Below are 26,416 nucleotides of genomic sequence, written 5' to 3'. Positions count from 1 at the left end.
AATTTGCTTTTTGAATATCTAGGATTTGCCTGAAAGTAGGAGAAAATGAGGACTGCAGATGCTGGAGATCAGAGTCAAAAAGTGAAGCGCTGGGAAAGCACAGCAGGTCAGGCAGCATCAGAGGAGCTGGGTGCTTTCTCAGCGCCACAGGTTTTAACTCTTGCCTGAAAGTAGTTCATTTTGTAATGGGTACATGTGTAACTGCTGAAAGGAACCTGGTAAAATCTCAGATATGTGGGCAGAGCAAGTGGAGAGTCATTGATTGATGTTACCACAAGCTTTTGAGTTCCAGCGTTGCCTGGTTACCTTAACCTTAACCAACTCTCAGACTCAACATTGTTGACATTCTAAACACAGGCTTTGACTAACAGGTAGTTGTTGTTTACAATTTGTAATTGATACTGGAAAGAATGCAAAGGAGAGTTACCAGGCTGTTGCCTGGGTTTCGGCATGTTAGTTAAAAAGAGAGGCTGAACTTGCATGCTCTTTTCTTTGGAGCAGAACAGGCTGTGGTGGGGCGGGTGGTGGGAAGCTGACTGAGGTGTACAAGATTATAAGGGACATGGATTAGATCGGTAGGAAACAGCTGTCCCCCTTAATTGAAGGGTCAATAGCAAGGGGGCACAATATTAAAGGTGAAAGACAGGAGATTTAGAGCGGATGTGAGGAAACATTATTTTCGACTCAGAGAGTGGTTGGAATCTGGAATGCGATGCTTGGGAGGGGAGTTGCGCAGGGACATCTCACAAACTTTTCAAAGTACGTAGATGAACACTTGAAATATCATAACATTCAATGCTATGCTCCAAACGCTGGAAAGTGGGATTTTACAGCCCAGACTGGATGGGTGGAACGGCCTCTTTTGTGCTCTTTGATCTTATGACACTGTGAAATATGCAAAAGGCACCTTACAGCAATAAGGCTCAACCTTCCGCCATCAATGTGCCACCAGCGACCTTGCCTGAAACCCCTGGTCCCACCATGATCAAAAGAAAACTTGACATTTTCTACGGACAGTATTTTTACGTGTCCAGGACATGCATTTTAGTACAGGTGCTTCTGCAATAACACGCATTTGGTTAAGGCGAAATCGCTGTAACGCGATTGAGGAACTGGGGACGCTGTTTCTGAAGAGCAGATTTTTAAAACGTGTGTTGGCTGTAACGTAATTACAAGGCCAACACTTTCAGCACTGTTTCTAAACCGGGATTTTCCCTTAACGCCGGGAACTCGCCGGAATGCAACCATCGAGTTATATAAGAACTGACTTGATTGGATGAACCATGAGTGGAAATGTTTAAGAACATTAAAAATTGTATTGGTTTTGCTGAGTATAAAAGTTTCAATGCTCATCTGTGAAATAAACAAAAAAAATGATTTAGTCATTAGTGAGAACGCCACGACTGCATACCAAATGTAGGGGTAATGCTTTAAAAAGCGACTCGAAAAGCTGCTTCAAGTTGGACTAGGCAAAGGTGAGGACTGCAGATGCTGGAAATCAGAGTCTAGATTAGAGTGGTGCTGGAAAAACACAGCAGGTCAGCCAGCATCATAGAACATAGAACAATACAGCGCAGAACAGGCCCTTCGGCAGCATCCTTCGGGCTTTTGCCCGAAACTTCGATTTTCCTGCTTCTCGGATGCTGCCTGACCTACTGTGCTTTTCCAGGACCGCTCTAACCTAGACTCTGCTTCAAGTTGGAGACAGTTATTTACTTTTACAGTTGTCATGTAGACACAGCAAGGACGTGAGATGAATGATGGTGTGGTGAGTGAAGCATTAGCACGGACAACATAAGTATGATGAAGATCAGAGAAAGGATTTGAAAAGCTATTGGAGAAACTCAGCAGATATGACACCATAATGAAGCCTAAGGCATAGTTAAAACATATTCCCTCTCCCTCGGAATCCTGGGGATGAAAGCCACCTACCGTTCTCAGGACTTTTACTCTCCGGATTAATCCACGGTCCAAATTATCCCCACTGTCCCTTCTCGACACCTAGGTAACATATGTACAAACAGTTACTATTTTAACTACTCTCTAAGTATTTTCTGTTACCGATTTTTTCACAATTAGTTTTGAAACAGTGCAACCCACCTAGCAACAACCTTAGCGCCTCCCAACACTGTATTCGAAGACACCTTGCCCCCTTTTAGTTTTCTGCCGAGGGGACTGAGAAATACCACCCCGTCATCACATTCGGGACCAGTGGGTGGGGAATGGGGCCAGGTGCATTGTCCAGCACATCTGGGCACCATTCACCGAAAGATGGTATTCCCTGATTCGGGAAGAGGAAACAGCTGCTGATTGGAGGTCTCCAGTGAGCCTTCATGGAAGCGATTGTCAGGTGGAGACAACATTGACTCAGTGATGCCTTCCACTGTCAAATAGCTTGCCGAGAACACTCACTTATTTGCGTAACTTTATCAGATACAAAGAAATCAGCTTCCTATTTACTGTTCAATAATTAAACTGATTTGTTAAATTCTATTAATAGCAACATTGTAGACTTTAGTACTTAAAAAAAACATTTTTGCTTAATTTATTTTTTTCATTTATGACACGTTCTTTTTTCCCCAAGGTTATGGTTTGTAGTCTTTATGGTCTGCCAATTGGATTAGGTAACTACTAAGCAGGCTCTGATCAATAAATCAGGTTTAGGAAGATCTTACGGACTGTGCTTATGCTTTCTAAGTGCTTCGTCTGGAGTGAGATGGGTTTTGATAACATGAACCGTATGACATGCCTAGACAATGCCCTTTAGAAAAAGAAAGCCTTTTCCCACAATATTCCTCGGAAAGATCTTTCGCAACGACTGAATATCACTATAAATAAAATCATACACATCATTGCAAGAAATAAAGTTCCGTGTGGCAAGAGTTTAAAGTCCAGTGATGCGCGCTATGAATGTCGCTGTCCGTGTAAACAACACACCTTTTATTTACAATAAGTAAATAAATTATAAATTCTAATCAGATAATGTGTGTCCTTCTGAGAATGCCTGTGCTGTTTTCTGTGTGAAAGCAACAGAATTTTTTTGGGACTGGATCACCCAGAAGGTGAATCGTTTTATAACAAAAAAAAACTTTTTGATGTTCTTACCGCCAACGGCATCTTCAATTTCATTTCCTCCGCTGCATGGCTAAGGATCTCAAACGGAGCGTTGATTTTAATGATCTGAGTTTTGGCTCTCTGCCCCTCACTGTCTTGTGTGCAAGTCCCAGGAGGATCCAGGACAAGTCCAGTCTGTTCCACCTTGTTCAGGAAGTCCGATCTCTGCCCTGTGTAAAGCTGGGCATTCTCATCCTCCTCGTACACCAGCACATAGTCAGGCACCTGCAGCTCCTCTGCCCTTCCCATTCTCCACAACTATATCGTGGGGGTGACCTTCCGGATACAACACTTTGCATAAACGTCAACAGATGGCCGAGGAGAGAGGACGGCGTTCTTTGCGGCCGCACATGCGCAGGACTCTTATCTTGCCAAACATATCCTGCGTGGATTAGGGCAAACGGGTAAGGGTAATCTACATTTGCAAAGGTTTCTGATAACAACTATCGTTCAGCACTATGTCACAAATATCCATTGCCTCGAGCTCAAGTCTTCAAACCCCAGGGCTCCTAAATCCCAGGATTTAGTGTCCTACTGCTGCTGAACCTTAAAGCTCTTCTCTCAGTCACTTTTCTTTCCAATTCTGTTCACTCAACTATCTACCTCCACCCTGGCAGATGATGTGCATTATTTTGCTGTGTATAGTGGGCTCTAAGGCACCAGTCAGACCACACTTACAATCTGTTCTCAGTTCTGGTCCCCTGTCCAAGTACTGATACTGGAGACAGTCCAGAGAAGATTGACTTGGTTAATTCTAGACATGGTGTGATTTTCTTATGAGAAGAGGTTAAATAGGTTGGACTTGTACCCATTGGAATTTAGAAGAATAAGGAGAGACCTTATGGAAACATGATTTGGAGATGCGAGTGTTGGACTGGGCTGTACAAAGTTAAAAATCACACAACACCTGGTTAGAGTCCAACAGGTTTATTTGGAAGCACTAGCTTTCAGAGCGCTGCTCCTTCATCAGGTAGTTGTGGAGAATAAGATTGTAAGACACAGAATTTATAGCGAAAGTTTACAGTGTGATGTAACTGAAATTACATATTGAAAAAGACCTGGATTGTTTGTTAAGTCTCTCATCTTTTAGAATGACCATGTTGGTTTCGGTTCTTTCATATGTAAATTTTAATTTTTTTTATAAACAAGTTACATTCTCAAGTGAACTTTAACAATTGGTGTCATGTTGGCCCAGACAATGTATTGAAGGTGTGACCTTCCATGTGTGAGGCTGTCTGTGCCACAATGATCAGACTGATACTAATCTAAAATGGGGTCACCTGTAGTGTGACATGAACCCAAGGTCCCGGTTGAGGCCATCCCTATGGGTACCGAACTTAGCTATCAGTCTCTGTTTGGCCACTTTTCGCTGCTGCCTGTCCCGAAGTCTGCCTTGAAGGACGGTCAACCAAAGGTCCAAGGTCAAATGTCCCGGACCGCTGAAGTGTTCCCCAAATGGGAGGGAACACTCCTGTCTGATGGCCATTGGCTAAGAGGAGTTAAACAGGAGATTGATATAGCATTGATATAGCCAATCCCTAAATAAGGTACAACAATTTTTTTCATTAACCAGAACCTTTGGGACCAGGACTGGGCCAGTTGATTAAATATTCCAGATAATCAAGAGGCCCACATAATCAAAATAAAAGCATGCATCAAACAATAGAAATATAATGCAGGGGCTATTCACATCACTGCAACAGTTTAACATCACTTTTTACATTTTATTTACAGCATAAATCACTAAAATAATAATGCATCTTTGCTTTAAATAAAACCTACTGACAGAGAACCTTCTCAACTTGCATCTCGACTGACTACTCGGACATGATTGCAGGATTTGAGGAGAAATTGACTTAAAATTGAATCAACTGTTGATATTCCGTGTGGCCATTCCATTGAACAAGTATACATTGAGGTTAATACATTTACAAATGATAAGAATGGAATAGAGTAATACAGTAAACGTTGGCATATTTGAGGTATATAATTTTTGCCAGTTTATTGAGAGTTCATATGTGCCGATTCAAACAATATTTGTTGTATATCAACAGGACAGGACAGGAAGAGAAGGAAGAGCAACAAGATGCAGGGAGATGAGCAATGTAGGGGAATGGGTCTGGGTGGGTTGCGCTTCGGCGGGTCGGTGTGGACTTGTTGGGCCGAAGGGCCTGTTTCCACACTGTGAGTAATCTAACCATCTCCATGGTCAAAGACCAGAAGTCCCCTCCACATCAGTCTGTAGGAAGAACAAAGACTGTTTGTACCAAGAGCACAAAGACCACCAAAATCACTGCAAAAGACAACTGATCATATATTTCTTTTCTTTGCTTAATCAACTAAATGTACCATATCTAAACTACTAGTTCTTAATAAACTGTAAGAAAATTACAATAAATGATTAACTGCCTATATTAGGTAACTGTGATCATGGACCCCCTAAAATCAACAAGTGACCAACTTCTGTTTCTATGTCTTCTGGCCTTACTTCTGTAAATGATAGCTGACCACAATATGATTAATCAACAATTTGCAATTTCCACAAGCAAATCACAATTGCTGAGTTCCATCTCAAAACAGTCAAAAATAACCCATTTATCAATGGGTCTGATAATATCCTCCATTGCAAAAACAGTTTAGAGAGAAGAAAAATGACTCTACTACCAGTTTTAACATAGAGTCATAGAGCTGTACAGTAGGGAAACAGACCATTCGGTCCAACTTATCAACCAGATATCCTAAATTAATCCATTCCCATTAGCCAGCAATTCACCCACATCTCTCCACACCCTTCCTATTCATATACCCATCCAGACGCCTTTTAAATGTTGTAAGTATATTGGCCTTCACCACTTCCTCTGGCAGTTCATTTCATACATCGCCACCCTCCGTGTGAAAAAGTTGCCTCTCAGCTCCTTTATAAATCTTTCCCATCTCATCTTAACCATTGCCCTCTAACTTTGCACTCCTCTACCTCAGTCAAAAGTCCTTGACTATTCAGCCTATCCATGCCCCTCATGCCTGAGCCTCCAATGCATCAGTGAAAACAGCCCCAGCCTATTCAGCCTCTCTCTATAGTTCAAACCCTTCAAATCTTTTCTGGACCCTTTCAAGTTTTGCAACATTTTTCCTATAACAAAGAGACCAGAATTGAATGCAGTATTCTAAAAGTGGCCTAACCAATGTCCTGTCCAGCCAAAACATGAACTCTTAACTCCTACACTCAATGCACTGACCAATAAAGGCAAGCGTACTAAGCGTCTTCTTCACTATCACATCTACCTGCGACTCCACTTTCAAGGAACTCTGAATCTGCACTTCAAGGTCTCTTTGTTCAGCAACACTCCCCAGGACTTTTCCATCATGTATAAGTACGGCCTTGATTTGCCCTACTACAATGTAGCACCTCATATTTACCTAGATTACACTCCATCTGCCACTCATTGGCCCATCTGATCAAGATCCTGTTGTACTATGAGGTAACCTTCTTTGCTGTCCATTACACCATCAATTTTGGTGTCATTTGCAAACATACGAACAATATTTCCTACATTCACATCTACATCATTTTTATAAATGACAAAAAGCAGTAGACCCAGCACCAATCCTTGCGGTACACTGTTGGTCACAGGCTTCCAGTCTGAAAAGCAACCTTTGACTACCACATTCTGTCTTCTACCTTCAAGCCAATTTTGTATCCAAATGGTTAGTTCTTCCTGTATTCCATATGATCTAACCTTGTTAATCAGTCTACCATGTGTAATTTTGTTGAACGCTTTACTGATGTCCACATAGACAATGTCCGCCGCTCTGCCTTCATCAATGCTGATGTGGAGGAGCTGGTGATGGACTGGGGTGGACAAAGTTAAAAATCACACAACACCAGATTATAGTCAAATAGGTTTCTATTTCATTCTAGTGTGGAAACAGGCCCTTCGGCCCAACAAGTCCACACCGACCCACTGAAGCGAAAGTCACCCAGACCCATGCCCTACATTTACCCCTTCACCTAACACTACGGGCAATTTAGCATGGCCAATTCACCTAACCTGCACACTTTTTTGGGTTGTGGGAGGAAACCGGAGCACCCGGAGGAAACCCACGCTGACGGGGGAAGAATGTGCAAACTCCACACAGAGAGTCGCCTGAGGCAGGAATTGAACCCGGGTCTCTGGCGCTGTGAGGCAGCAGTGCTAACCACTGTGCCACCATGCCACCCACAAAGCACTAGCTTTGGTGCATTAATATGTAAATCCCAGAACTTCTTTTAAGTCACCTTCTCGAGATAACTTAAGGTTTTATATCCTTAGGTTTCATAACCAAAGGTTTGTCAGCTTTTGTTATAAAACCTTAAGTTATCTCAAAAAGGTGACTTAAAAGGAGTTCTGGGATTTACATATTAATGCACCAAAAGCTGCAACCATTCTAAAAGATGAAAGACTTAACAATCCAAGTTTGTTCAATATACCACTGTATTACACTGTAATCGTTTGCTATAAATTCTGTGTCTTATGATCTTATACTCCACAACTATGATGAAGGAGCAACACTCCAAAAGCTAGTGCTTCCAAATAAACCTGTTGGACTATAACCTGGTGTTGTGTGATTTTTAACTTTGTCAATCCTGTTCGTTAGGTCTTCAAAAACTCAATCATGTTAGTGATAATAGTTCCAAAGTAGGCCACAGTATAAATGAGGAAGGGATGATTATGGTTGTTTTTTTAATGATTATTTTCTGTGCTGGAGCTGAGTTCCTTGCTTTATTGGAACAGAAATTATTGTTTTTACAAGCTTTGCATTGCTTTAGGAAATAAAACAAACAGTGTGGTTCACAGCTGATCTTGCAGACCTGTTTATTGCAATTGCACACTGCTACTGGGAATGGTCAGTGGCTATTTCAGAGCCTGATCAGCAACGTGTTTGATTTGAAACTTTGTGAAACTTATCAATTTTAATCTGTTTTTTTTTCTAAATCTATATTAACGAGTAGGGTGACAGTAATTTTAAAATGTTTTATTGAGATATGTGTCTTGATTACATTTTTAATATAAAATATAGGTATTAAAATATCCTAGAGCAGTGTTTTTGAGCAGTAAGGGTGGCATGATTGCTCAGTGGTTAGCACTGCTGCCTCACAGCACAGAGACCTGGGTTCAATTCCATCCTTGGGTGATCGTTTGTGTGGAGTTTGCATGTTCTCCCTGTGTCTGCGTGGGTTTCTACTGTGTGTTCTGGTTTTCTCCCACAGTCCAAGGATGTGCAGGTTAGGTGGATTGGCTGTGCTAAATTGCCCATAGTGTCTAGGGATGTACAGGCTTGGTGGATTAGCCATGGAGGAAATGTGTGGCACTGCAAAAGCACAGCAGGTCAGGCAGCATCCGAGGAGCAGGAGATTCAACACTTTGGCATAAGCCTTTCATCAGGAAAAATGCAGGGTTACAGGGAAAGAGTAGGCAGTGACTCTTTGGAGAGTCAATGTGGACTCAATGGGCTGAATGGTCTGCTTCTATACTGTAGGGATTATAAGATTGTGCCAAAGCTGGGTTTTTGAGAAAGTGTGTTGAGTTTCTCTTTTTGGGTATATTCTGCGTCTGTAGATTGTTTAAGGGGCAGAGATGGCTTTCAGTAGAATGATGTGCTTTTCCTGTTGGATGTTGGAGATCAGGAAGAATTTGAATGCTTCTATAGATTACGTTGTAGGAAGGTTTTAGTTGTGAATCCTATTGGATTGCATGGACTGGTTGGAGCGGCAGATAGATGCAATGTGGAATTTACAGAAACCGGGGGTATGATGGATGACAGTTTCAGGAAGGTACAAAAATTGCAGATACAGTCAGGTTAAGTAGGTGTAGGAGTCTCCTGTGGCTATCCCCATCTCAAACAAATATGCTGTTATGGATACAGTAAGGGTTGATGGCCTCTCAGTGGACTACAGCACAGATAGCCAGGTTTCTGGTACCAAGACCGACTCTATTCTAATGAGGGGCATGTCAGGTTCCAGGTGATCAATTGTGATAGAGGATTCTCTAGTCAGGAGCATAGACAGATATTTCAGCAGCCAACAGCGAGACATCAAAATGGTGGACTGCCTCCCTGGTTCTCGGGTAAAGGATGTCTTGGAGGATGTGCAGAAAATCCTGAAAGGGGAGAGTGACCAGCAGGAGGTCATCATACTGAAAACAAAGGAATAAAAAGGGATGAGGTTCTGAAGAGAGAATATAGGAAATTAGGCAGAATGTTTAAAACTATGTCTGTGAGGATTGCAATATCTGGATTACTCCCAGTGCTATGTGCGAGTGAGATTCTGAAAAGAAGGATAGAGCAGATGAATACATGGCTAGGAGCAGGAATGCATGGTGCAGGGAGCAGGACCTCACATTTTTTTATTTCTTCAGGTAGAAATGAGCTGAGTGAGAAGAATTGGTAGCACCTGAATTGGAAGGGGACTGATATCCTGGTGGGGAGTTTTGCTAGTGCTACTCAGGAGCCTTTAAACTAGTGCGAGAGGGGAATGACATGGGGATGGGGATGAGGCCAAAGAGATAGTGAGAAAAGAGGTAAATCTGAGGCTGGTACAGTGAAGAAGAGGAGGGAGTTAAATAGTCAAGGCAGGCAAGAGCAAGGCAGTGAATGAGGTAAGATTAATAAAGTAAACTGTATTCATTTCAACACAAGAGATAAGGCAGATGAATTCAGGGTGTGGTTGGAAACATGGGACTGGGATATCATAGCTATTACAGAAACGTGGCCGAGGGAGGGGCAGGACTAGCAGCTTAATGTTCCAGGTCACAGCTGCTATAGGAAGGACAGAACAGGGGGCAAGAGAGGAGGGGAGTGGCATTTTTGGTTAAGGTAACATTATATAGGGAGCCATAGCTAACCCGAGAAGGCAACTTTAAAAAAAGGGTTTTGTGATTTACACATGAAAGAAGTGAAACTGTCACTGTATTCTAACAGATGAAAGGCTTAACAGACAATCAATTTTTCAATGTATAATTTCAGTTACATCACACTGCAAATTTTTGCTATAAATTCTGTGTTACGATTGAGCCCTCCACAATCACCTGATGAAGGAGCGTCGCTCCGAAAGCTAGTGTGCTTCCAATTAAACCTGTTGGACTATAACCTGGTGTTGTGTGATTTTTAACTTTATATAGGGAGAATATTCTGGGGAATAAGTCAGTGAAGTTATATGTTTGAAACTGAGAAATCAGAAGGAGATGGTTACCTTATTGGGATTTTGCTATGAGCCCTTAACAGTCAGTGGGAGATTAAGAAGCAAATATGTAAGGAGATTTCAGATGTCTGTAAGTATAATAGAGTTGTGATGGTAGGGGATCTTAATTTTCCAAACATGGACTGAGACTGCCATAGTGTTGAGGGCTTGGGCGGAAAGGAATTTGTTAAGTATTTACAAGAATATTTTGTGTTAAGTATTTACAAGAATATTTTGTGATTTGGTATGTGGATGTACCTACTAGAGGAGAAGCAAAACCTGATCTTCTCTTGGGAAATAAGGCCTGAAATAAGGGTGACTGAGGTGTCAGTAGCGGAGCACCTCATGACCAGTGTTCATAACTCTATTAGTTTTAAGATAGTTATGGAAAACATGATCTAGAAGTAAAAGTTTTAAATTAAAGTAAGGCCAATTTTGATGGTGTAAGACAGGAATTTCAAAAGTTCATTGTGAGAGGCTAATTGCAGGTAAAGGGACGGTTTGAAGCTGGGAAGCTTTCATAGTGCAATAATGAGAGTTAAAAGACAATAGGTTCACGTTAATGCAAAAGGCAAGGCTGGTAGAGTAGGGAATATTGGATGACTAGAGATATTTAGGCTCTGGTCAAGGAAAAGAGGAATGTGTCAGGTATAGACAGCTGGGACTGAGTGAATCCCTAGAGGAGTGTAAGATCAGTAGGAGAATACATAAGAGAGAAATCAGGAGAGCAAAAAGGGGACATGAGATAAATTTGGTAAATAGGGTTAAGGAGAATCCTAAGAGATTCCACAAATACATTAAGGGCAAAAGTGTAACTAGGGGGAAAATAGGCCCCCTCAAAGATCAGGAGAATCGACGTTTCGGGCATTAGCCCTTCTTCAGGAATGAGGGAAGTTGGTCCAGCAGGCCAAGATAAAAGATAGGGAGGAGGTCTTTTATCTTGGCCTGCTGGACCAACTTCCCTCATTCCTGAAGAAGGGCTAATGCCCGAAACGTCGATTCTCCTGTTCCCTAGATGCTGCCTGACCTGCTGCGCTTTTCCAGCAACACATTTCCATCTCTGATCTCCAGCATCTGCAGACCTCACTTTCCCCTCAAAGATCAGCAAGGCCATCTATGTTTGGAACAATAAAAGATGAATGAGATACAAAACGAGTATTTTGTGTTGGTATTTACTGAGAAGGACACGGAAGCTACAGAACTTGGCTAAGTAAAATAGTGATAGCTTGAAAAACGTTCATAGTACGGAAGATGAAGTGTGGGGCATCTTAAAATTCATGAAGGTGGATAAATCCCTGGGACCTGATCAAGTGTATCCCAGATCTTTATGGGAAGCTAGGGAAGAAATTGCTGGGCTCCTTGCTGAGATACCTTATCATTGATAGACATGGGTGAGGTGCCAGAATTTGGAGGTTGACTAATGTGTCATTATTTAAGAAAGGTGGTAAGGAAAAGCCAGGGAACTGTAGACCAGTGAGCCTGAAGTCAGTGGTGAGTAGGTTGTTGGAGAGGATTCTGAGGGACAGGATTACATGCATTTGGAATGGCAGGGTCTGGTTAGGGATTGTCAACATGTTTTTTGTGTGTGGGTAATCGTGGCTCAGTAATTGATTTTTTTTGAAGAAGTGACAAAGGCGATTGTTGCAAGCAGAGCAGTAGATGTTGTCTATATGGACTTATGCGAGGCATTTGATAAGGTTCTGCATGGTAGATCGGTTAGCAAGATTTGAATGTGAATACAGGAGTAATGGTTTATAAGTTTGCAGATGATACTAAAATAGGTGGTATAGTGGATAGTGAAGAATGTTATCTTAGAGTACAGTGGGACTTTGATCAGATGGGCCAATGGGCTGAGGAGTGGCAGATGAAGTTTAATTTAGATAAATGTAAGGTGTTGCATTTTGTTAAGACAAATCAGGGCACAACTTGTACAGTTAATGTTAGGGCCCTGGGGAGTGTTATGAACAAAAAGACCTAGGGGTGCAGGTGCTTAGTTCCTTGAAAATCGAATCGCAATTAGTCAGGATGGTGAGGAAAGCATTTGGCATGCTTGCCCTCCTTGGTCAGTGCATTGAGTATAGGTGTTGGGATGTCGTGTTGTGGCTGCACAGGACATTAGTGAGGCCACTTGTAAAATACTGCATTCAATTCTGGTCTGCCTGCTATAGGAGATATGTTGTTCAACTTGAAAGAGTCCATAAAAATTCACAAGGATGTTACCCAGATTGGAGCACTTGAGCTTCGGGGGAGGCTGAATAGGCTGAGACTATTTCTCCTGGAGCATTGGAGACTGAGGGGTGACCTTGTAGAGGTTTATAAAATCTGAGGGGCATAAATAAGTGAATAGCCAAGGTCTTCTTCCCAGGGTAGGGCAGTAGAAACCTTGACGTAATAGGTTTAAGCTGAGCGGGCAAAGATGTAAAAGGAAAAGGGAGCTGGGGGCAACTTTTTCACGCAAAGAGTGGTGCATGTATGGAATGAGCTGTCAGAGGAAGTGGCGGAAGTGGGTACCGTGCCAACATTTAAAAGGCATCTGGAAGGGTACATGAATAGAAAGAGTTTAGAGGGATATGGCAAATGGGACTAGATCAACTTAGGCATGGATGAATTAGACTCTAGGTTCTGTTTCCATGTTGTATAATTCTATGACTCTCTGACTGTAATCATGGGCAATTTTAACACACATGCAAACTGGATTAATCAAATTGGCAAGGGTAACATTGAGGAAGAGTTCCCTTCTCCAAGAAATAATCTCTAATACATTCAATATGTTGTGGAACAAACCAGGGAGCAGGCTATTCTGGATTTTGTATTGTGTCAGAAGATTGGATTAATTAATGATCTCATAGCAAAGGATTCTCTAAGGAAGAGTGATCAAAGCATGCTACAATTCGAAATTCAGTTTGAAGGTGAGAAACAGGAGTCTCACATTAGAATTCTGAAGCTAACTAAAGGTAACTACATCAGTATGAAGACAGATTTGCATCTAGTGGACTGGGCAGGAAGACTAAACAGTAGGACAATTGATGAGTTAAATTTAACATAAAGACAAAAGCTAAAAATGCTATAATGCAGATTCCAGTGGCAGGCTGGAAGTTTGGGAAACTCTTAAATATCAATATAGAGTTACTAAAAAGTAATAAAAAGAGCAAAGTTAATGCAGAATAAACAGATATAGTTTATGCCTCATTAATTATCTTTCATTTTTATTCTTCTCCTGAAACTTGTGACTCATGGGCAGATGCTAACTCCCCAAGAGCTTTTCTTGTGTAGAATTATGTGTATTTGTGCAAGAGGTACACACACTGGCATGTACTAATGTTCAGCAGGGCAGCTTAACAGGATGAAAATCCTGATTTCTCTTTCTTTTTGTTTGTAAAACATGGTGGATTATAAATGGATCTTGGCTGAATGTCATATGCACTTTAGGGACGGAATGGAAGTATAACATTTTTATCAGAAATTGACTGACATTCAGGACAACATAAGCAATATGAATATTTGTTTATTGTGCTTAATAAATTATTTTAGAAGAAGTTAAATGTTAGGGTCAGTTCACTGATCTTTACTCTAGTGAGCATAAAGAGGATGTAACTGAATAGAAAAATGTCATATTTCTGTCCATTATAAACCTCATTTAATTTTCCAATCGGGATTTGTATTCGATGAGATTTACTGGCCACTTTGTAATTAAATACTATGGAGGCTTATGGAGATGTCTCTCAGCAGAACCAGCAATGTGGAGCAGTTTGTCAATGATGTGTGTGTTGGAGTGCTGATATATAGTGGAGAGTTTGAGAAATCATTGGCAGAAGGGAACAAACAACCTCTCATATTAGTGGATGGGTGATATGTGATACCTTCAGTGAAATATAGAATTGAAGCACAACTGAATGGTACTGAGGCTTTTAAACAATCTAAATTAAGGAATGTAAGAGTGGTTGCAGGTGGTACCAAGTTGTGGAGGGCATTATGCAGCTTTGTTGAATCATTGGTTGAAGGCACTATTGGCTCTCCTGATGGTTAATTAATATTGCTAAGATCTGGGCTCGGTGCCAATGGGAGGAAAGGTTGTTCCACTGACTTTGTATATTTGTAAACCACTCCATACTCACTGATAATGACATGGCTGCTGATAGTACAAATGCAAAAATGCAGTCGCAAATAGCAGCAGGAGAGACAAAATACTGACACTGCTATATAGAAAGTGGAAGCAAGTCAATGACTTACTGTATATCCCACTTATAAGAAACAAGTTTCATTTGGCTTGAGCAGGAAGTTGAATCCATTTTAAACTGACAAAGCAGCACTGAAAGGATGAACAAGTCTAAACATTGCTGTTTTTGGTTCCTAGCAAATATTGAAGCAAATTATAAGTTCAATGCAATTTGAAAAATATCTTTGCAAACAAATAATTTAATATTTAATTTGTGTAGATCACCTTCTGGTGATTTGGCTACGGGAGGCTGGTAGTTCTGTAAGATATCGTGGAATATTTATGTTCACAGAGCTAATATCATTGACAGGCTTTCACAATGGCTTTTTTCCTGTGCACTTTTAGTTTGAAGTTCCTGATGTTTAGGATTGACAACAATTATTTATTAGGACAGTTGGCATTTCACAACAAACACTGTAACATTTGATTTCACATAGCGTTTCAGGTTAGACTGCAGCAGCTCACCACCACATTCCCAAGGACAGCTAGAGTCAAGCAACAAATGCTGGCCTAATTGGCAACACCCACAACTTGTGAATGAATAAAAGACTGCAGTACATCATCATTCTGAAATCAAAAACCACTCTGGTTTCTGTTTAACTTATGTATCTGTGATCCTTGAGACAATGATGTTCAGTACATAGGCCTTCAGAGATGGGATTAGAATTTTTTACTGTTCTGCATTGTTATGGACCAGGCCAGACCCCCTCAAAACATTTCAACAAAGGTGCCTCGACCTTAACTTTTCTAGTTGTTTTAAACAGGCCAAAGTGGATATTCCTGTCAAACCACTCGGTTTTAAACAAAACAGAATTTATATATACACAAAAAAAAGGCTCTTCGGTCCAACCCGTCCATGCCGACCAGATATCCCAACCCAATCTAGTCCCACCTGCCATACCCAGCCCATACCCCTCCAAACCCTTCCTATTCATATACCCATCCAAATGCCTCTTAGATGTTGCAATTGTACCAGCCTCCACCACTTCCTCTGACAGCTCATTCCATACATGTACCACCCTCTGTGTGAACAAGTTCACCTGTGGGTCTCTTTTGCATCTTTTGCCTCTCACCCTAAACCTATGCCCTCTAGTTCTGGACTCCCTGACCCCAGGGAAAAGACTTTGCCTATTTACCCTATCCATGCCCCTCATAATTTTGTAAACCTCTGTAAGGTCACCCCTCAACCTCCGACGCTCCAGGGAAAACAGCCCCAGCCTGTTCAGCCTCTCCCTATAGCTCAAATCCTCCAAACCTGGCAACATCCTTGTAAATCTTTTCTGAACCCTTTCAAGTTTCACAACATCTTTCCAATAGGAAGGAGACCAGAATTGCACGCAATATTCCAACAGTGGCCTAACCAATGTCCTGTACAGCCGCAACATGACCTCCCAACTCCTGTACTCAATACTCTGACCAATAAAGGAAAGCATACCAAACGCCTTCTTCACTTTCTTCCCTCTTTCATTTTCCCAGTGCTGGGTCAATGGTTCATAGACATAAGCGGTTGTCATTCTTCATGCCTGACTCCCAACATAAAGTATCAATTTGACCATTGACTGCACAGCTTTCATTAGAGATCATTGCTTTGCACTCATGGTCAGACAACAGAGATCAACTCTTTAAACCCAATAAAACTCTGGATCTGATCAATTAACTCATGGGAAAGGAGAGAGTCTGGATCAGAGCTCTGTTTTCAAATCACAACAAATTCCAGATTTTCCAAGGGGAAAGAGTGTCCTGCAGTGAGCATTGGAGCAGAACAGAGCAGAGCAAACCTGGAAGGGAGTGCTGGCTGCAAAGCTTTCTGATGAAAACCTGAGGAGTGCAATCCAAATTGGAGCACCAGTGGGAACCTTCCAGAATCCAGACTTGTTTTCCAAGGGGAACAATGGTCAGTAGTCAGCACTACTGCCTCCCAACATCAGGGACCTGGGCTTGATTCCAGCCTTGAGTGACTGTCTGTGTGGATGAGTACATAGAGGAACTGCGACAATTGTTGGTTCCTGTCTGACAGAAACAAAACAGGAAAGTGAGATGATCGTGGTTTCCAGATCTGCTGAGTTACTAGGGTATTTGACAGGACTGATGCAAAAATATTATTTCCACTTGTGGGAGAGTTGAGGACCAGAGAACAAAAACTGTAGGGTTATAAGTTATCACATATTTAAGACAGATGAGGAGGAATTTCTTTTCAGAGTGTAGTAAATCTGTGGAATTATTTATTGCTGAAGGCTGTTGAGGCTGTGTTGTTAAAAATCTACCTACCTCAGCTTTCAATCAGCTAAGGAATCAAGGATGATGGGGAAAAATCAAACAAGTGGGATTGAGGATTATCACATCATCCACCATCTCACTGAATGAGGGTAGAGACTCAATGGGCTAACTGACTTACTTCTACTAGTGTGTCTTATGGTCAGAATTAAGAGTTTAGAATATTATGTACCTTGTTGAAGGACATTAAAATTCCCTACCCAAAGAACATTCTGCACTCTTGATACTTTTCTGCTCCACCCACAAGTGATGTTCAGCATGGAGGGGTACTGATACATAGCTGAGGAGAGATTATAGGTGGTTATTCAGCAGGAGACTTCCTTGCTCAATGCTTGACCTGATGTTGTGAAACAAGATGGAAGTGGGGTCAACGTAAGGACTCCCAAGACAATTAGCAACTCTGACATCCAATGAATTATGCAAAACAAAAACAGACATTTTGGATTTTAAACTTAACTCAGCAAAAACTAGTTAGCCTCAGAATAGGGCAAGTGCTTTCATTACTATGTTATAAACACACTTGGTTCCATTTCAGAGGGGAATAAACAGAAAAACAAAACCCTTCATATGAACATACTAGTCATACTAGGTCTCCATTTTGAGACATACAAGATGAGTCAAACCAGTATGCATCATTTCCAAGTTTTATTGTTTTAACGTTTTGGAAAACTCATACTGAATAGGTCAACTTTATAAAAGGAAATAGCATTGTTATGAACAAAACTGTTGGGAGTGCTGCAGATGAAGTAGGTTTGAAATATTATATTTTGGAAAACATAGCTAAAAGTTTATTTTGATATATGTTCCATCCCCTGTTTCTTTCAACTATCTCATGGGAGAAAAGAATTTAATATTGTTATCCAAGATACTTTTGAAAAAGTACATGGGTTCAATGGAGTCCTGTACTAACATGGACAGAGAACTGGTTGACAGGCAGGAAGCAAACAGTAGAAATAAACAGGTCATTTTTTGAGTGGCAAGCATTGTGGGCTACAGCAGGGATCAGTGCTTGGACCCTAACTATTCACAAAAAATATTAATTATTTAGATGAGTGAACTAAAAGTAAAATCCCTAAATTTGCAGATGATACAAAGCTGGAAGGGAGCGTGAGCTGTGAGGAGGATATGGAGATGCTTTAATGTGATTTGGACAAATTGAATGTGTGGGCATTATACATGGAAGATGAAATATAATGTGGATATATGTAAGGTTATCCACTTTGGTAAGAAAAATAGGAAGGAATAGAATTATGTGAATAGTAATAGTTTGGAAAAGGGGGAGGTGCAATGAGACCTGAGTGTCCTTATACACCAGCTGGATATATGTAAGGTTATCCACTTTGGTAAGAAAAATAGGAAGGAATAGAATTATGTGAATAGTAATAGTTTGCAATGAGACCTGAGTGTCCTTATACACCAGCCACTGAAAGTAAGCATGCAGGTGCAGCAGGTGGCAAAAGTGGAAAATGGTACGTTGGCCTTCATTGCGAAAAAATTTGATTACAGGAGCAGGAATGCCTTGCTGCAGTTGTACAGGGCCTTGCTGAGACCACACCTGGAGTGCTGTATGCAGTTTTGGTCTCCTTATTTGAGGAAGCTCTAACCATGGAGGGAGTGCAATAAAAGTTTTACCAGACTGAGTCCTGGGATGGCAAAACTGATATATAATGGGAAGCTGGACAACGCTCATGGACTTTGGAAGAATGAAGGGGTAATCTCATTGAAACCTATAAAATCCTAACAGGACTTGACATGATAAACACAGGAAGGATGTCCCCAATAATCAGGCCCTCCAGAATCAAGATGACAGTGTAGGGATGGGGGTAGGCCATTTAAGATCGAGGTGAGGAGAATTTTTTTTTTAAACTCATGAGTGGAGACACTGTAGAATTCTCTTCCACAGAATGCAGTTGAGGCTAAAGTGTTGAACATTTTCAAGGAGGAGTTAGATATAGTTCTTGGGGTTAAAAGGTTTAAAGGCTATGGGGAGAAACCAGGAACAGGGCATTGAGTTGGATAATCAGCCATGACCATATTGAATGGCAAAGCAGGCTTGAAGTGCTGAATGGCCTGCTTCTGCTCCTATTTCTAAAATGGATCAATTTGGACACTAAAGGCTATTTTAATCACAGAGTGTAAAATAAAAATCAGCTCATGTCCTATCCCTGCTGCCACCACAATTTTACGAAAAGTGAGGGAAGCATTAAAAATCTCATCAGCCATTGTTGGGATTAAGCCGGCTGTAGGGGTGGATATTGAGGAAATGGCAGGATTTAGTTACTGCACCATTCAACCAACTTAATCCGTGCCTCCACACTGCGAGCAGGGACTCCACCTCGACAAAAATATGGTAAAAACAGTCCATCCATGCCTGCTCCATCATCTAATATAACCAAGGCTGACCACCACTTCAATGCTTTTGTTTCACACTGTCCCCAGATTCCTTTATCTCAATGACAGGTTTTTAAAGCACTCATCTCTATTTTAAACACCCTCAATGACTGAACTATCAAAGCCCTCTGGGGTACAGCATTCCAAAGGTTCGCAACCTTCTGAATAAAAAAAGTTACCCTCATCTTGTTCCTAAGTAGTTTCCCTCCTATTTTTAAGTCACGTACCGTGATCTAGACAACCCAGTGAGCAAAACATCTACCCTTTCTATCCCTTAAAGTATTTGCGAGTTTCAATGCACTCATCCCTCACTCTCTATCTTCAAAACTCTTGAGAATACAGTCCCAGTTTTCCTAATCTCTCTTCATAGGTCTGTCTGGCATCCAGTGAACAATTCTGGTGAACCTTCGCTGCATTCTTTTTTGGCAATAATATCCTGTCTTGCACCAGGAGACTAGAACTGCACTCAGTTCTCCATGTGTTATCTAACTATGATTCTGTATAATTGAAGCAAGACTTTGTTACTCCCAATTTTGTTATTCAAATCCTCTTGCAATTAATATTAACATACTATTAGCCTTAACCCACATCCAAATCATTGCTATACATACATAAATATGTCTGAGCCTGAAGTGCTAATCCATATATAATGAGAGAATTTGCAAAGATCTCATCATAAACAGTAAAAAAAATACTCAACTCTGTATCCCACTAATATCCTGTGCACTCAACCCCAATGAAATATCATTGATATTTTTTCGCTTGAAAATCTCTTACTCAACTGATGATGATGTTGAAAAAATTTTCTCTTTGTAATTTCCTGAATATTCACCAGATGACATACAAAAACAGGCTATTAACCTTTCTAACCTTTCTACATTGAACTCTTAGGAAGCTAAGGGCTGGTTCCAGCTCTGTCTATTTAGATGATTAAAACAGTTTGTAAATTTTTGCTATAAATTCTGTGTTACAATTGAGCTCTCCACTATCACCTGATGAAGGAGAGTCGCTCCAAAAGCTAGTGCACTTTCAATTAAACCTGTTGGACTATAACCTGGTGTTGTGTGATTTTTAACTTTGTCTACCCCAGTCCAACACCGACATCTCCAAATCATAAACAGTTTAAGCCTTGTTTGCACTGTTCATGGATTAAAACAGTTAAACAAAAGAAAACTGTCCTTCTGCTGTCATTGATCTTTTCTTCTTCTGAACTGAATCTATTTGTGGTCCTGATGTGTCTAAGTCCTAAAAACTCAACATAATAGACATTCCCCCCCTGGGTAACATAACTAGTCAATTAGCTTTATGTTGAATGCTGTTTGGAAATGCGGCTTTAAACCTGTTAAAAATAACAATTTCTACAAAGCTTAAATTTGCCTTACAGACCTAAAACCAAACAAGCATTTACCTTTACTTTAGAACTCACATTTCATAAAAGAATGAAACAATTGCCCTACTACTGATGTAAGACTAACAGTTCAGTAACTCCCCAGTTTCTATCTCCCTCACATCTTAAATAGTGGAAAAATATTTTGCTACATTCCAATCTGCATGAACCATTACAAAATCAATAGAATATCAGAAGATTATGTCTAATGATTCACTGACTCCATAGTTACCTCTTTCAACATTCTATGGTGTGAAATATCAGGTGCTAGAGGCTCATCAATCTTTAGTCTCATTAATTGCTAGAACACAACTTTCTTGCTAGTAACAATATCTTCAATTCCTCATTTTCCCTACTCTACTCTTGGTAGATTTCTTGTATATACCTCTGAACACAGACAATTTTTCTACCCTTTCTATATTGTCCGTTCTTGACTCTGTAATAGTCCCACATTTGTCTAAATTAAATGTTTCCTTTTTACTTATCTGTAGAACCTTTTATAATTTTTTTTGCTATACATTCTCACTGTATTATTCCTTTAGCTGTGTATTGGTCCTCCTTTGCTGTATTCCACAATCCTCATTTATTATAAGTTCTGACAACTTTTTTTAAAGTCTTTTCTTCTAAACTTATGCAATCTTTAACATCCATTTTTTACTGCAGTTAATTAATAGCTTGGGGATTTTATACCCTGAAGGAATGTGCAATTGTTGTAAATTATATAACAATTCTTTAAAGATTGCCAGCCACTTGAATCTGGAGTACAGATTTTACCACAGATTTTATTTAAGCAGATTTGAGATATATTTGACTGAAGTCAACTTTGAAATGCAGTTGACAATTTTTATAGTTACCATGTTTTATAGTTCATTTATTATCGATTGTCTTTATTGATAAGGGGTTGCGATGTAAATGCTAAAGTTATACCAGTATTACAGCTATCCCTTTCATTTTCTCATTAACCCTGTTAAACTATACATACTCCGACCCTACCCTTTTTTTTCCTTATCTTTACATTTTATAATTTATATTCTTAGCTAGGTTCTCATAATTCCTATAGTATTGGCTACATTGCCTGTTGCGCATCAAGAAAGTGCTTATAGCTACATTCATCTATTCCAAGCTATTCGTGTGCATTTAAACATTCACGTAAAATTGATTGTCTCACACAAGTCCCTCTTACAGATTGTGGTCAGAACCCAGCATCAGGAGGTAACCCAAATGGATACCCTGAGATCTATCAGGAGATTGTTCTGAACCCTAAGCGTTTACATTGTACCTCTTATGGCTCAGCCTGTATCCTAATGATGGATGGAGCCGGTGTTTTCTAATCCTGACAGCTAAGTCACTAAGCATAACACCCCATCCCTCTTTTCTTGCTCCTCATCCAACCATCACTGCTTCTAGCCATAATCTTCAGGAAGCAAGGACAAACTGATTACCAATTGCACAACTACCAACGTACATGTGCTAATGTACAGACCATCCTTGGATATGAATTAAATGCCCAGATCCAGAATTTCTGGCATGAAAGTGGTCATCTCACTGTCCTCAATATCTTTCTAAATGGCCCGATTCTTCTGTCACAGGTCTTAGTAAAATGATAGCTTTTTAAAAATGTTCTTGTGGCATTCAGGTAATTGCTGTGGCAGAGGTGATACCTCATAGTTGAGCAATATGACACAGTCACACAAACATATGAATCAGGAGCAAGAGTAAGCCACTTAGCACAGATCTCAGAACTGTTTTGCCATTCAACAAGATCATGGATGATATGACAACCTCAAAGCCAAATTCGTACCTAATGACCTTTCAACCCCTTGCAGAACAAGAACCTAACTCAGCCTTACAACTGACTAATTAATTTATTGTTGTCACATGTACCAAGATCCAGTGAAAAGTGTTGTCTGAAGGGCAGTGTTTGTCACTGGCCACCCGGGTGTTTTCCTATCTTCCTGGTGGTGGAATTTGAATAAAGATTGGTGCACTTTGTGTCTTTCACTGTGTCTCCCACCTGCACACACACACCATGGGTGCTGGGGATAAAATAAAAAAAAAGAAGAAAAAAAGAAAAAAAGATGGTATGAAAAAAGAAAAAAAATAAACAGGAGTGAAAAAATAAGCACTACCGCACTTAGGTGGTAGTGTAAGAAAAAAAAAGTGTTGTCTGTGTGCTATACAGGGAGATCATACCATGCAAAATGCAATAGGGTAGTAAAACAGAGTGCTGAATGCAGTGTTACAGCTGTTTTAAATAAATGTCCCCTTATTCTGTATCTGGATCCGCTGGGGTCTTTTTGAATATATCTTTTAATTAAAAAAGGAAAGAGTTTTGAATATTACAAAAAATACAAAGCTCAATGATTCAAACCAATGTTAAAAAAAAACCCACTAACGGGCAGCATGGTGGCTCAGTGGTTAGCACCACTGCCTCACAGCACTAGGGACCCTGGTTCGATTCTAGCCTCAGGCAATTGGCTGTGTGGAGTCTGCACGTTCTCCCTGTGTCTGCATGAATTTCCTCCGGGTGCTCTAGCTTCCTTCCACAGTCCAAAGATGTGCAGATCAGGTGAATTGACCATGCTAAATTGCCCATAGTGTTAGGTGCATCAGTCAGAGGGAAATGGGCCTCTTCAGAGGGTCGGGACTTGTTGGGCCGAAAGGCCTGTTCCCACATTGTAGGGAATCTAATCTAATTACTTAGATAAATTAATAACTAGAAAAAGAGAATGCATAGCAATAGTAAAAATAATGATAACACAGCTCAATGAAACAAAGCAATAGCCTTGACCATCGAGCATATAAATTTATACATGTTCGTAGTTCCTCCACCAATTAGATTAGATTATTTACAGTGTGGAAACAGGCCCTTCGGCCCAACAAGTCCACACCAACCCACCCATACCCCTACATTTACCCCTTCACCAAACACTACGGGCAATTCACCTAACCTGCACATCTTTGGACTGTGAGAGGAAACCGGAGCAAACCCACGCAGACACGGGGAGAATGTGCAAACTTCACACAGTCAGTCGCCTGAGGTAGGAATTGAACCCAGGTCTCTGGCGCTGTGAGGCAGCAGTGCTAACCACTGTTCCACCGTGCCGCCCATTCTCTGGATACCAGATTCATTACACAGAATTACCATGGCTTTATAAAAGTTCTTCTTCATATAGCAGACAAATCTGTACCCACATAGTCCAAAAACGGCTGCCACATCTTATAAAAATTCTCAGGTTTATGGTGCATCTTGCTCGTAAGAACGTCAAACGGGACGTGTTCCATGACTAGCTTACGCTAGCCCCGGGGGATTTTCAGACACCCACCCAACAGAATGTTCTTTCTTGCACCAAAAGTGAGGATACGGAAAAAGCATTTTTTCGAGTGCATCTAATGGAAGTGGGTTAACAAGACCAAGAAGAAGAGATACTGGGTCCATCTCCACTTCTGTCCCCAAGTTCCTCTCTATTTCACCTTCCACAGCGCTCCAATATGCCCACAGCCTGTGGCAGGATCAGAGACAATGAGTGAGCGCACCTGTACCAATTTTGCATTTAGAACACATCGAGATGCTCCCCCTTTAAATTTTGCGAGGCAGTCTGGAGCCAAGTGGATACTGTGGAGAATCTCCGCTTGCAAGGCATGGATTCTGTTGCAAATCAAGATCCTTCTTGTGTTTCCCAGTTATCCTCCCATGTTTCAGAAAAAATCTCAACATGTCCCATATCTTACAGAGCTGTTCGGACTTATCCAAGGGGCCATCTCCCAATACGTGATAGACATTGTGAACAGAAAGTGTTCCCCAGTGCTCAGCACCCTCTTCTCATGTCAAACCTATAAGAATCAGTCAGAAGTGTGGTCTCTTTTTGTATGAAATTTCTAATTTGAAAAAAAACGGAAGAGGTCCCTACGAGGCAACTCATACTTCCGAGCCAATTGGTCAAAAGACAATCCCCCTCAAATAAGTTACTCAGGCAAAACACATCCCTAGCTACCACAGTTTAAACCCCAAGTCCATTCATCCCCAGCTGAAAACCCAGCATACCAACTACGGGTGTAAAAAATGATGTTTTGGCAATATTTCCCTCAGTCTGATGCATAGCCCAATAGTTATGAATACTGTCAAGGTGTGAAGGTATGGAAAATAAAGAACATGAAAGCATGGGAAGGGTTAAAGCATGAAGACCACTCGTGATCTATTACAAGGGATCTCTGGAAAGTTACACTAGTCAAAAGGTCACTGTGGTAGGATGGGGCCACTGTGGCAGGATGGGATAAGGATAGTGGAATGCCCATACACCAACTAGCAGGATGGGGCTGAAAGGTCTCTATGGTGGGTTGAGATAACAACAATTAGTAAAGTCAGCCTCGCCTGCTACATATCATCATGGCAAGTTGGGACAGGTCATGACAATAAATATTTAGGACATGACACTTAACTATTTAATTAATAGTTAGTAGAGTCAACATGTTTGAGACCCTTGTGGCAGGACATGACAATAAATACCTAATCATGACAGATCAGCCTGGGACAGGAGACCATTGTCGCAGAAGTGGTAGCAAAATATCTAATCGTGACGTTAGAATAATATTAAGTAGAATGTAGGAAAAACCATAGTGGCAGAAGTAGAGAGATAATGGGAACTAACATCATTGGTGTATTGTATATCTGGAGAGAGATAGCTCTGACTAACACAGTTGGGCATGCTGATAAGCTAACAAAAACATGATACCAATAAGATATAAAGAGCCACGGACCCTGAGGTTTGGGAGCATTCAAGAATTTGCTTTCTGAGTGTCATGGTTTTTTTGTTTGCAAATAAAAGACCTACTTCTTGAAAAACTCTCCACGTCTCCTGGTGACTCTCTACATTTTCTCCACGACAAATTTGATGCTGTGAGCAGGATCATGCAGAGACCTACCTGGAAACAGGGCGGCAGTAACAGGGTGCTTCTCAGTCCGCCGGGGGCACTCCCGAGACTGACAGGATAAGGTTACCCAACAAAAAGAGGAAAGCACTTTTGATGCTAATTCGGACTATATTCTGTTGGCTTGGGGTGGTCCTCGGAAACTCAGAGGTGCGGGAACCTGCCGGAGGGTCTCTCCGATCCAGGATCCAAAAGGCGAAGGGTAAATTGCGGCTGACAGAGATGTGGAGAATTGATCAAGAAAACTACGCAGTGGGGTTTGGGGTGAGTAAGAATAGATCACAGCAATTGCCTGAGTAAAATTCCACGTGGTGTTAATAAAAACCCACATGGTGGTAGTAAAAATTCCATGTGGTGTTAGTGAAAATTCCACGTGGTGTTAGTAAAAGTTCCACATGGTGTTCTTGAAAATTCCATGTGGTGTGAGTAAAAATTCCTAGACTGGTTTAGGCTGAACGAATGAGAATAGCTTGTTTGCATTAATTAGCTGCAATTGAGGATGTTTAGGGACTGATAGATTGGTAAGGGACGATTGCAAGTTGTAGAGTTGGGGATTACTTATACTGTTGACAGAGCACTACCAGACTTGAATGGCACGAGGAAGTAATTTGTGAGAGCAGAGATAATACTTTTGCGGGACTGAAATATATGTCAGGATGGATAAAGGGACTGCAGTTGAGATACTGAGTAAGACATTTCCAGTGGCAAGAAATGATACTGTAAAAATTTCTGAGAAATGGGAAAGAAAAACTAAAGTTTTATTGACTAAATGGCCAAACGAACAAGCTGAGCAGTTATTGGAAACAGAAAAGCAAGAATCAGCTCCCCTCCCCAGACCCAGATGTGGAAGAGTTGAATAAACCCCCTCCCTACTCAAATGAAGAGGCAT

At 40.9% G+C, this 26,416-nt stretch overlaps 1 protein-coding gene across 6 annotated transcripts in view; it reads right to left on the bottom strand.

The window, feature by feature from the left end:
• LOC122550753 (anoctamin-7-like) overlaps positions 1–3,455 on the bottom strand; it is an 81,613-nt gene extending 78,158 nt beyond the window's left edge. For 4 of the 6 annotated variants that reach the window (XR_006311938.1, XM_043691964.1, XM_043691961.1 and 1 more), the window contains exons 1-2: positions 3,106–3,454; positions 1,933–2,001 (exon numbers count right to left, since the gene is read on the bottom strand). Coding sequence is in view for 5 of the 6 variants with exons in the window: in XM_043691964.1 (XP_043547899.1) it covers positions 1,933–2,001; positions 3,106–3,363 (327 nt within the window). In the remaining variant the exon portion in view is untranslated. Of the gene's footprint in view, positions 1–1,932; positions 2,002–3,105 lie in introns of all 6 variants that reach the window. The other 2 variants (XM_043691959.1, XM_043691960.1) reach the window with 2 other exon arrangements.
• Positions 3,456–26,416: the final 22,961 nt, after the last annotated feature.

Source organism: Chiloscyllium plagiosum, chromosome 6 (assembly GCF_004010195.1).
Source record: "Chiloscyllium plagiosum isolate BGI_BamShark_2017 chromosome 6, ASM401019v2, whole genome shotgun sequence".
Classification (NCBI taxonomy): Eukaryota; Metazoa; Chordata; class Chondrichthyes; order Orectolobiformes; family Hemiscylliidae; genus Chiloscyllium; species Chiloscyllium plagiosum.
Note: the sequence above shows the minus strand (reverse complement) of the source record. Positions and strands in the feature narration are given on the sequence as shown.